Consider the following 12847-nt stretch of genomic DNA (forward strand, 5'->3'; position numbering starts at 1 on the left):
CCTGATAACATTCATGAACCCACAGCACAGAAGAGTGAAGAATCATGACCTCATGTTAAGAGACTTTATAACTTAAAATATATGTATTTAATTCATAAGTAATACATAACTTGTTATGAAAAATTCAAACAATATAAAATTACATATAGCAAAATGTACAGTTCCCTTTTATTCCTGCCCAAATTCCACTATTCCTATTCATTCTCAAATTGTTTGGGGTTAGTGTAAACTTCTTGTATAGATTTATATATATGTATATTTTTACATACATAGTTATGCATATATGTATTTGTGTGTGTGTGTGTGTGTATGCCTTAAATAAAAATATACAAAACATTTTTCTTGAACTGAAATATATCATGTAGGCTTACATTCAGGTCTATCTCATGAAAGTTATTTTATAACTTTCATTGGGTTATCATTGTGTTCAGTCATGTTCTTATTAGTGAACATATAAAGGCCATTTTTGTTGCTATTTCAGTGTTTCAGTGGGTCTCTTTGTAAAGGTATCTTATCTACACATACGTATGTAATTTAGATTCCTAGAAACAGAAATGCTGAATTGAAGGATAAATGAGTTTCATATTTTTATATATCTGGACAAATCATCTTCCCAATTAACGTCAAGTCATGTGACCACAGAACGGATATTAGACAACTTGAGATCTTCCCAGTCTTGTTAACTTCTGTCAATGCATTTATAAAAAATGTTTTCTCATTTGTTTCTTTCATTTTCCCCTTACATCTGCCTTATAATTTTTGCTAGAACTGTCAAATATAATTTAGGAAACTCAAAATGAGTAGGAAAGTCTATTATATTCACTCATATTTTTGCTTCCTGTGTCCTTTTTTCCTTCTTGATATTCATATGCTCCTTCTTTTATCATTTTCTTTTTTTCAGAAAGCTTCTTTGGCCATACTTTCCAGATAGATTTACTTGTGATTAATTCTCTGTTTTCCTTTATCCAATAACGTTTTGATTTCCCCTTTATTCCCAAAGGATATCTTCCCAGGTACAAGATTCTCAGATGAGAGTTCCTTCCTTTCATCACCTAAAAATATATTTGTAGCTTCTTTCAGACTTCAATGACATCTAAAAAAATCTACTCTCATTCTAATTGTTTTGCCTTCATAAGACGTCATTAATTTCTGGATGCTTTCAGGATTTGTATTTAGTTTTCAGAAGTTTATGCATTATGTGTCTTCATGTGGACATCTTTGGATTTATCATGTTAGGGAATTCAACTTCTTGAATCTGTAGTCTTATGCCATTTGCAAAATTTATTAACATTTTAGCCATTATTTTCTCTAGTTTTTTTAGCTTCATACCCTTTCCCCCCCATCTGACACTCTGATGACATGAATGTTAGATCATTTGTTGTAATCTCACAGATCCCTGAGGCTATTTCCCAGGCCCCACCACCAATCTATTCATTCTCTGTTGCTTACATTGAGTAATTTTTGTTGTTCTGTTTTATGGTTCATTGATTCTCTTTTCTATCTTCTCTATTTTTTTGTTGTTCCACCCATACACTGAGTTTTCATTTCAATTACTGTATTTTTAGGTCTAAAATTTTGATTTGGTTTCACTTTATAGCTTCTATTTCTTTGCTGAGGCTTTCTAATTTCTCATTTGTTTCAAGCATATGTGTAATTGCTCACTGAAGCAAATTTATCATGGCTACTTTAAAGTCTTTGCCAGATACCTAACATTTTTGTCTTTTCCTTTGAGATAGAGACTTGCTCTGTTACCCAGGCTGGAGTGCAGTGGTGCGATCTGGACTCACTGCAACCTCTGCTTCTTAGGCTCAAGAGATCCTCCCACGTTAGTTTTTCTAGTCGCTTGAAACACAGGTGGATGCCACCTTGCCCAGCTAATTTTGTATTTTTTTGTAGAGACAGGGTTTTATCATGTTGCCTGGGCTGGTCTCAAACTCCTGGGCTCAAGCGATCTGCCTGCCTCAGCCTCCCAAAGTGCTGGGATTACAGGGTGTGAGCCAACACTCCTGGCCTCATCTTTGCCATTTTGATGTTGCCATCAGTTGATTGTCTTTTTCCATAATTATTGAACCTTTATGGTTCTTTGTCTGATTTCTGGTTCTTTGTATGATGAATGTTTCTTGGTTGAAGCCTAGACATATAAATATTATTTTATTAGAGTCTGGTTCTTATTTAAACTTTTTTGGTTTTCTCTGACATTGCTCTGCTTTGTCAAGGGAAGGTGTTACCTTGTGTCTGTTTCTTAATCACTCTCTATACAGGCCTGTGAGGGGACAGGCTTCTCCTTATTGCTGGATGTCCCACCTGTAAGCATGATGTCCACTGACACTATGGTGGGAGTGGTCTCATAACTGCTAGGTGATGTTGAAAATATCGACTGTCCTCTAAGTCTTCTCTAAAACCAGCAGGGAGGGAGGGTATACCTTGTTTCTGCAGGGAAAGGGTAGAATTCCTGGCTCTCTATGTGGTCTTCCTGGCACTGGGAGGTATGAGGCTCACTATAGGATGGTGGGGCATGAAAATCCAGTTCATTGTTTGTCCTTTCCTGACACCATCTTGAGTTAGGTGTGACAGTACCTCAATACCACCTCGTAAGACTGGAAGTCTGGGCTCTCCATTTGGCCTTTGCTGTCTGAAGTGGGGTTGCATTTCTTCCTGTGGTGTTGGGCTGGAGTAGAGCAGTTGTCTAAAGCTTTTCTGTCTTGCTAGGCTTCCCCTTTCCTAACCTCCAGAGAATGTTTGATTTGCTAGAGAAATTTGGCTTCTGTTGGGACTTTGTTTTCTGTCTGTACCCGCTGATGTTGCCATGTTGCCAGTTTCTTCATCTTCAAGTCTAGGGTATATGAAGCAAAAGGAAAATCCTGGGAATTCACCTCCACATTGTTTCTCAGGTTCCAAGATCCTTACCCAGCCTGTGCTTATGTCCAGCACTGGGCATCTCCTTAAGTTTGTTATACATACTGTGTCCAGGGTTTTTAGTTGTACTTAGCAGGTAGAATAGAAAAAAGTCTGTCTGTTCCATCTTCCTAGAAGTGAGATTCTTACTATCTTTTGATATCTAGTGGTGGGGCGAGGGAGGGGGGAGATTTTTGGTAATTTTTTTAAAAGGTGCAAAATTTTCTTGCATAGACCTGGAATTCACCATTAATTTATTCATTCATATGAGAATATAGGGCTTATCAGTGCTGGAATCTGAAATCTTCCTTTGTGTCATATGTAGCAGTTAATCACTCAAGATTATATTACTACATATTAGTTGTTTTTCAGAATTCTGATGAAAGGATCTATTCACAATAGAGTGATGTCACCCTGTCACTTTTAGAAATCAAATCAATAAACGTATGGAAAAGAAATCTGCTCACATGAAATAGGTAAATGTGAAAAGCAGACCTAGTACATTGGGATGCAGAGATGAAGAGTAGACATGGAGTAAAGCATTATTTATAAAACCACTTTGCAGAAAAACACTTTCAAAATCAGTAAGCTGTTGAGATTACATTTTAGAATCCTACTCGCTTATCCCTGATATTGGGCATAGGAACTCCAAATCAAATGTCCCCATTCCTGATGAGAAGAAAAGTTTACAGAAGAGAAGATAAGAGAGAGAGAAAATAGAATGAATTAAAATTTAAGCCTAAGACCTCAATATTAAGCCTACCTTGATGCCTTTTAAAACATGTTACTGGAGGTAAAAGTATTTAAATATTTGGCTCTTGCTAGAAGTATAACATATTCTCCCTCTCCTAAGAAACATAACATGAATTCTGTTCTTATGTCCTGTTCTTCACAATTGAACGAAATTAGAAAAACAATTATGGAAATTTTTAAAACAATCACTTCATTTTAGAAGATTTTTTGAGATGTGACAAAAATCATTAAGTATATCCTGTAAGTAGCTATTTACTGACTCTAAACTTTTTTTTTCTCTCTCTCTCTTTTTTTTTTTTTTCTCTTTTTTTTTTTTGAGACAGAGTCTCGCTCTGTCACCCAGGCTGGAGTGCAGTGGCCGGATCTCAGCTCACTGCAAGCTCTGCCTCCCGGGTTCACGCCATTCTCCTGCCTCAGCCTCCCAAGTAGCTGGGACTACAGGCGCCACCACCTCGCCCGGCTAGTTTTTGGTATTTTTTAGTAGAGACGGGGTTTCACCGTGTCAGCCAGGATGGTCTCGATCTCCTGACTTCATGATCCGCCCGACTCGACCTCCCAAAGTGCTGGGATTACAGGCTTGAGCCACCGCGCCCAGCCTAAACTTCTTTCATATTTAATGAACTGCTGAAGTTACATGTATCCTAGAGTTCCACTGTCAAAATTTTTTTATTAGTGTTTATGGTTTGATATTAATTATTATTCAATATTGGTATTTTTTTAAATGCTATATACTCTTTTGATAAGTCAATAATGAGGAACATAAATGTAAATAAGATCTTTTCTTTTTTTTTTTTTTTGAGACGGAGTCTTGCTCTGTCACCCAGGCTGGAGTGCAGTGGCCGGATCTCAGCTCACTGCAAGCTCCTCCTCTCGGGTTCACGCCATTCTCCTGCCTCAGCCTCCCAAGTAGCTGGGACTACAGGCACCCGCCACTTTGCCCGGCTAGTTTTTTTTTTGTATTTTTTTAGTAGAGACGGGGTTTCACCGTGTTAGCCAGGATGGTCTCGATCTCCTGACCTCATGATCCGCCCGTCTCGGCCTCCCAAAGTGCTGGGATTACAGGCTTGAGCCACCGCGTCCGGCCCAATAAGATCTTTTCTAGGGATCATGATAAAAGTTTTGTCATCCACCTTCACATAATATAGTGATTTTTTTCTTTCCTGCCTTGTTCAAAGTTTATCAACAAATCACCGCTTTGCAGCATGTTAGAAAGGATGAAAATTGAACAGCTGGGGCAAAAATGCAAAAGAATGACCAGAGAAGCTCAAGGATATTTAAAAAAAACATATACTAGAAAAATAATCTATGTAAAATGGATCTCAGATGAGCAAACCTAAACATTTCTTAACATATACATATTTGAAGAAGACACATATACATAAAAATATTATCACAATGTATGATTCTGATGCCTTTCACTTTGCTTTTAAGATTCCTGACAACCTGGCTGATATTAAGAATCACCAGGACCATTTGTTTTAAAAGTGGATTTCCAAGAATTATTTATATAGTTCCTGAATCTAGGACTTGGGTCTGTTACTGTTGATCAGACATATTTGGGAAAGGGTATATTAGAGGAACTGAAGTGCGACAATGATAGCACTTGCTCAAAAATTTCAAAACTGTCACCAAACAAACAAACTAACCAACAAAACACCATGATATTCTATTTCACTGAAATTGGCAATTTAAGTCCACGACTCACCTTATTGAATAAAGAACATTTCCATTTTTGAAAATTCTTAGCAATTTGTTGTCTGTAGTGACTTCATGAAAGTTGGCACCCTTTTCATTGGCAAAGAATAAATCAGGTTTCCAAATGGAGTCCAACATGGAGGGGTCGAGGTCTAAAGAGTCGTCAGGATACTCACTGTACGCGAGGCGGGGATCATTCCATTTCTGGCGAAGAAAGATATTCACTCTGTAATCCTATGATAAAAGAACAAAAGAAAGAAAAAAAACCCTGCTTTAAAAAGTTTAGAACCCATAGTGTCAATGTGGTGCCAACGCAGGCTCATCAACTGTAGAAAATGTATCCTTCTTGGGGATGGGTTGCATAGTTAATTGAGGAGGCTATACAAGTGTTGGGACAGAGGGAGGATGGAAATCTCTGTACCTTCTTCTTTTTTTTTTTTTTTTTTTTTTTTTTTTTTTTTTTTTTTCTCTGTCGCCCAGGCTGGAGTGCAGTGGCCGGATCTCAGCTCACTGCAAGCTCCGCCTCCCGGGTTCCCGCCATTCTCCTGCCTCAGCCTCCCGAGTAGCTGGGACTACAGGCGCCGCCACCTCGCCCGGCTAATTTTTTTGTGTTTTTTTTAGTAGAGACGGGGTTTCGCCGTGTTAGCCGTACCTTCTTCTTAATTTTGCTGTCAACCTAAAACTTCTCTAAACAATAAAGTCTTATAAAAAAGAGTTTTGGATCTTATGTACTGTTCTTTGGGTTTTTCTGAATTATAACAGGAATCAATGACATTCTTGGGTACTTCCATCCCCCAGGATCCTCACTGATTACCACTTAGAAGAGTCATCCTTCTTCTGAGGTTTTGGCCATATGCCTTCAGTGACCTATATGCCTCCAAAGAAAAGACCACAATTTATCATGTTTAAAACTTGTTGTTCCATTCAAATTTTACTTTCCTTTTGTCAGAATAAAATGCTGGAATGCTATTAGACACTTAGAGAAATATATTTTCATCTTTGCATTTATTTTTAGAATAATTTCTTTTAGTAGATATCCAGTAACATCCAGAATATGTTTAGTGAACTTGTCTTAAAAGCTCTCTGTGTTATAAAAATGACCATATACACTTCTTCACAATGAAAGCACATTTTCTCATGTTTAACATAGCAAGTAAGTTCTATGAAATAAGTAATTTAAGAAAAATAAAGCTGATTTTAGAATAATGAAAGAATAATAAAGGACAATTACTGTCAATAATACTTCAAGAGAATTTGGCTAATGAGATTTCTCAATTAGATCTTTCATAGTTAATTGTAAAAGGAGTCAATGATTTCAACCAAATTCTTGCTCACAATTTTGGACTAATGTGTAGAATGACAAATGTTGACAGCTGAGTATATGTGTAGTGTTTTTATATACACAGTATATGAAAATAAGTACCACATATGTCTTTGTAAATACTTTTTTCTAGATTTTTGAAATGAGCCAATAAAATAAATATAGATCTCATTGTAAGCATGATCAAAGCAAACATTTGAAGACCACGGTATTTGCATGCAAAATAGCCAAGGCTGAAGATACTCATAAAAACTGAAAGTCAGTTTTCATCTATTTTTCTATTTCTTGAATACCAAATTATGAGACATCAGAATGTAGTAACCAGGCAATCACAACGAATGCTTTAATGATATCAGAGCAGGTAGATTGCTTATGTTATCAGTAGGTCGAAGTCAGAGTTTGCACTGAATGTTACACATCTGTACATCACCTTGATCAGTGTTTGTGCCCTGAGGCTATCTTCTAACTGCAACTAAGGTTACATCCCAGAAAATATTTTTTCTGCTTGCTAGCTGCCCCAGGTATCTTCCAAAGTGACAATGGAGCAGAGTTCACTTCAACTTTTTACCAGAAAGCTAACGATATTGTGGAAATCTCACCCGCCACAAGGATCTAGAGAATCTGTAAATGGGGATATGTGAACAAGCTTGTAACAGCCTAGAACAGGTCATCTTCTCTTAGCCTGTAGTCCAGGGCACCAGGAAGCACAGCTCCATGGTTGGTGCCCAGTTCTTGTTTCCTTCGCCATTCTCCAGTGTGTGCCCTCAATACCACTAAAGGAATCAGTGATTGACCAAATCAGTCTCTCTCTGCTTTATAGGCAGGAGAAGACTGAACAAGGTCAAGTTATAATCATACCTGCCAGGAAAGATAACTGACTAGTAAAGAATTTACATTGTACTGATTTATAAGACACGTAATCAAGTTGTTTGAAGCATTTTTTGCTGTCACATTTCTTGATTTAGAACTCTCTGCAGCTGTTCACCACACTTAGGCTAAAATAAAAGTACTCTTTAAGTTGCAGTATATGTAATAAAATTTGGTAGAATCTCTTTATCCTTATGTTATTAGTACTAGTGATAAACTTTACAGATACATTTTCAGTTCTTCCGGGAACACTTTTTGCTCCAAATGTGAACTAGAAAAGATGCTAAGTATCTTTCAGTTTCTAAGTAATACAAGGAAAAAGCAACAGTCACCTGTCACCAAGGCCAAATGTTGTGATGCTCTATACCCATTGTGATGCTCTCTCTGAAATATCTCTGTCTCTTAATACATTTAGTTTAGGAAAGTAAGAAGCATCTGAGGTCACTGGATGCCATTGTGAAAATGTGTAAAGAAAGGGGTAAGTAACCTGACCGTCAAAATAGTACCACCCTAAGAGAATTCACGACAGCATGGAAAATGTGATTTTCTGATCTATTGTACTGCATGGTAAGTACAGTTAATAATAATGTATTGTATATTTCAAAATAGCTAAAAGAATAAATTTTTGACATTCTCACTCCTAAATTGTATTAAGAGGTGAGATGCTGAATATGTTAATTAGCTTGATTAAATCTTTCTATACTTTGGTTCAGGGCCAGGGTTCAAAGCAAAACAAAAATAATGATGTCCTGAAAACCTTAGAAACTAAGATTTTACTACTCCTTACAGTTTTGGTTTTGCTTTGCCTGCAGATAAGCATTGAGATGTAAAGTTATTAAATAACCACATTCAGCATTTTGAAAATGGTTTTTTAAGGCTGATTCTTCATAGCCACAGTATCCCATTATACCCAGCAACCAACTATATTAATTATTTTTGAATTTTGGCCTTTGTGAAAATGTGTAAAGAAAGGGGTAAGTAAACTGACAGTCAAAATAGTACCACCCTAGGAGAAGTCCTAGTAACTAGACGTGAAATAACTTGCCGGTAATAAAATTCCCTGGAGCGAAGAAGAAAAGGGCCTTGTACAACACATTTTGTATACGGCAAAAGGTCAAATTACATCTCAACATGACGCTACTCAAGGTGACTTGGAGTGAATTAAAAGTTCAAATATGATGGGTAAAAATTTTTTTAAAAGGAAATTTAGCAGAGTATTTATGTGGCCTTGAGGTAGGGTAAATTATTTAAAAAGCACAATAATATTGATCATAAAATAAAGGTTAATAAATTCTGCGATGTCAGAATTAAGAAATTCTGTTCATCCAAAGGTCACTTAAGGATAATGAAAACATAAATTATACTGCAAGAAGGTGTTTGCCACATATACAACTGACAGTTGATTATTAACATGCTTTAAAAGATTTCATAGCGATAATTGAGAAAAAGAGAAAAAACTGAGTAGAAAAAATGGCCAAAATAATCACAACATTTTACTAGGCAGGCATTGCAAATATCCAATAAGTATCTGAAAAAATGTTCAACCACATTAGTAAACAAAGAAGTGAAAATTAAGATATTAATGAGATACCATGTTATATTTACTGGGCCGTTAAAAATAAGACTTTTGATGATATCAGAATTTGTCAAAAATACAGGGCAAAATAATGCTTTATACATTGCTGCAAAAAGCATAAAAAGATGGAAAAAAATGGCCAGGTACAGTGGCTCATGCCTTTAATCCCAGCACTTTGGGAGGCCAAGGTGGGTGAATCACGAGGTCAAGAGATCGAGACCATCCTGGCCAACATGGTGAAACCCCATCTCTACTAAAACCACAAAAATTAGCTGAGCATGGTGGCATGCGCCTGTAGTCCCAGCTACTTGGAAGGCTGAAGAAGGAGAGTCAGTTGAACCCAGGAGGCAGAGGTTGCAGTGAGTTGAGATCATGCCGCTGCACTCCAGCCTGGTGACAGAGCGAGACTCCGTCTCAAAAGTTTAAAAAAAAAATGGAAAAATTAACATTGCAACATAAATTTGATATGTGCATACTCAGGATACAAACATTTTGGCTCAAAATACAAAACTTAAAGAAACCTTTGTGTTTGTGCAACAGAAGACATATACAAAAGTATTTATAGCAACACTGTTAGCTCTAATGAAAAACCAAGCCAGCAGGGGGCGGAGCAAGATGGCCGAATAGGAGCAGCTCCAGTCTTCAACTCCCAGCGCCAGCGACACAGAAGACCGGTGATTTCGGCATTTTCAACTGAGGTACTGGGTTCATCTCACTGGGGAGTGCCGGACGATCGGTACTGGTCAGCTGCTGCAGCCCGACCAGCGAGAGCTGAAGCAGGGCGAGGCATTGCCTCACCTGAGAAGCGCAAGGGGGAAGGGAATCCCTTTTCCTAGCCAGGGGAACTGAGACACACAACACCTGGAGAATCGGGTAACTCCCACCCCAATACTGCGCTTTGAGCAAACAGGCACACCAGGAGATCATATCCCACACCTGGCCGGGAGGGTCCCACACCCACGGAGCCTCCCTCATTGCTATTACAGCAGTCTGTGATCTACCGGCAAGGCAGCAGCGAGGCTGGGGGAGGGGCGCCCGCCATTGCTGAGGCTTAAGTAGGTAAACAAAGCTGCTGGGAAGCTCGAACTGGGTGGAGCTCACAGCAGCTCAAGGAAACCTGCCTGTCTCTGTAGACTCCACCTCTGGGGGCAGGGCACAGAAAACAATAACAAAGCAGCAGACACCTCTGCAGACGCAAACGACTCTGTCTGACAGCTTTGAAGAGAGCAGTGGATCTCCCAACACGGAGGTTGAGATCTGAGAAGGGACAGACTCCCTGCTCAAGCGGGTCCCTGACCCCTGAGTAGCCTAACTGGGAGACATCCCCCACTAGGGGCAGTCTGACACCCCACACCTCACAGGGTGGAGTACACCCCTGAGAGGAAGCTTCCAAAGCAAGAATCAGACAGGTACACTTGCTGTTCAGAAATATTCTATCTTCTGCAGCCTCTGCTGCTGTTACCCAGGCAAACAGGGTCTGGAGTGGACCTCAAGCAATCTCCAACAGACCTACAGCTGAGGGTCCTGACTGTTAGAAGGAAAACTATCAAACAGGAAGGACACCTACACCAAAACCCCATCAGTACATCACCATCATCACAGACCAGAGGCAGATAAAACCACAAAGATGGGGAAAAAGCAGGGCAGAAAAGCTGGAAATTCAAAAAATAAGAGCACATCTCCCCCGGCAAAGGAGCGCAGCTCATCGCCAGCAACGGATCAAAGCTGGACGGAGAATGACTTTGACGAGATGAGAGAAGAAGGCTTCAGTCCATCAAATTTCTCAGAGCTAAAGGAGGAATTACGTACCCAGCGCAAAGAAACTAAAAATCTTGAAAAAAAAGTGGAAGAATTGACGGCTAGACTAATTAATGCAGAGAAGGTCATAAACGAAATGAAAGAGATGAAAACCATGACACGAGAAATACGTGACAAATGCACAAGCTTCAGTAACCGACTCGATCAACTGGAAGAAAGAGTATCAGCAATTGAGGATCAAATGAATGAAATGAAGCGAGAAGAGAAACCAAAAGAAAAAAGAAGAAAAAGAAATGAACAAAGCCTGCAAGAAGTATGGGATTATGTAAAAAGACCAAATCTACGTCTGATTGGGGTGCCTGAAAGTGAGGGGGAAAATGGAACCAAGTTGGAAAACACTCTTCAGGATATCATCCAGGAGAACTTCCCCAACCTAGTAGGGCAGGCCAACATTCAAATCCAGGAAATACAGAGAACGCCACAAAGATACTCCTCGAGAAGAGCAACTCCAAGACACATAATTGCCAGATTCACCAAAGTTGAAATGAAGGAAAAAATCTTAAGGGCAGCCAGAGAGAAAGGTCGGGTTACCCACAAAGGGAAGCCCATCAGACTCACAGCAGATCTCTCGGCAGAAACTCTCCAAGCCAGAAGAGAGTGGGGGCCAATATTCAACATTCTTAAAGAAAAGAATTTTCAACCCAGAATTTCATATCCAGCCAAACTAAGTTTCATAAGTGAAGGAGAAATAAAATCCTTTACAGATAAGCAAATGCTTAGAGATTTTGTCACCACTAGGCCTGCCTTACAAGAGACCCTGAAGGAAGCACTCAACATGGAAAGGAACAACCGGTACCAGCCATCTCAAAAACATGCCAAAATGTAAAGACCATCGAGGCTAGGAAGAAACTGCATCAACTAATGAGCAAAATAACCAGTTAATATCATAATGGCAGGATCAAGTTCACACATAACAATCTTAACCTTAAATGTAAATGGACTAAATGCTCCAATTAAGAGACACAGACTGGCAAACTGGATAAGAGTCAAGACCCATCAGTCTGCTGTATTCAGGAGACCCATCTCACACGCAGAGACATACATAGGCTCAAAATAAAGGGATGGAGGAAGATTTACCAAGCAAATGGAGAACAAAAAAAAGCGGGGGTTGCAATACTAGTCTCTGATAAAACAGACTTTAAACCATCAAAGATCAAAAGAGACAAAGAAGGCCATTACATAATGGTAAAGGGATCAATTCAACAGGAAGAGCTAACTATCCTAAATATATATGCACCCAATACAGGAGCACCCAGATTCATAAAGCAAGTCCTTAGAGACTTACAAAGAGACTTAGACTCCCATACAATAATAATGGGAGACTTCAACACTCCACTGTCAACATTAGACAGATCAACGAGACAGAAAGTTAACAAGGATATCCAGGAATTGAACTCATCTCTGCAGCAAGCAGACCTAATAGACATCTATAGAACTCTCCACCCCAAATCAACAGAATATACATTCTTCTCAGCACCACATCGTACTTATTCCAAAATTGACCACGTAATTGGAAGTAAAGCACTCCTCAGCAAATGTACAAGAACAGAAATTATAACAAACTGTCTCTCAGACCACAGTGCAATCAAACTAGAACTCAGGACTAAGAAACTCAATCAAAACCGCTCAACTACATGGAAACTGAACAACCTGCTCCTGAATGACTACTGGGTACATAACGAAATGAAGGCAGAAATAAAGATGTTCTTTGAAACCAATGAGAACAAAGATACAACATACCAGAATCTCTGGGACACATTTAAAGCAGTGTGTAGAGGGAAATTTATAGCACTAAATGCCCACAAGAGAAAGCAGGAAAGATCTAAAATTGACACTCTAACATCGCAATTAAAAGAACTAGAGAAGCAAGAGCAAACACATTCGAAAGCTAGCAGAAGGCAAGAAATAACTAAGATCAGAGC

At 38.8% G+C, this 12847-nt stretch overlaps 1 protein-coding gene across 2 annotated transcripts in view; it reads right to left on the minus strand.

Annotated features, from left to right (window-relative positions):
• Positions 1–12847, minus strand: part of GLRA3 (glycine receptor alpha 3) — a 175472-nt gene that overhangs the window by 69614 nt on the left and 93011 nt on the right. For both annotated transcript variants that reach the window (XM_025386061.1, XM_025386060.1), the window contains exon 4: positions 5354–5577. In XM_025386061.1, the coding sequence (XP_025241846.1) occupies positions 5354–5577 (224 nt within the window). The remainder of the gene's footprint in view (positions 1–5353; positions 5578–12847) is intronic.

Source organism: Theropithecus gelada, chromosome 5 (genome assembly GCF_003255815.1).
Source record: "Theropithecus gelada isolate Dixy chromosome 5, Tgel_1.0, whole genome shotgun sequence".
Lineage (NCBI taxonomy): Eukaryota > Metazoa > Chordata > Mammalia > Primates > Cercopithecidae > Theropithecus > Theropithecus gelada.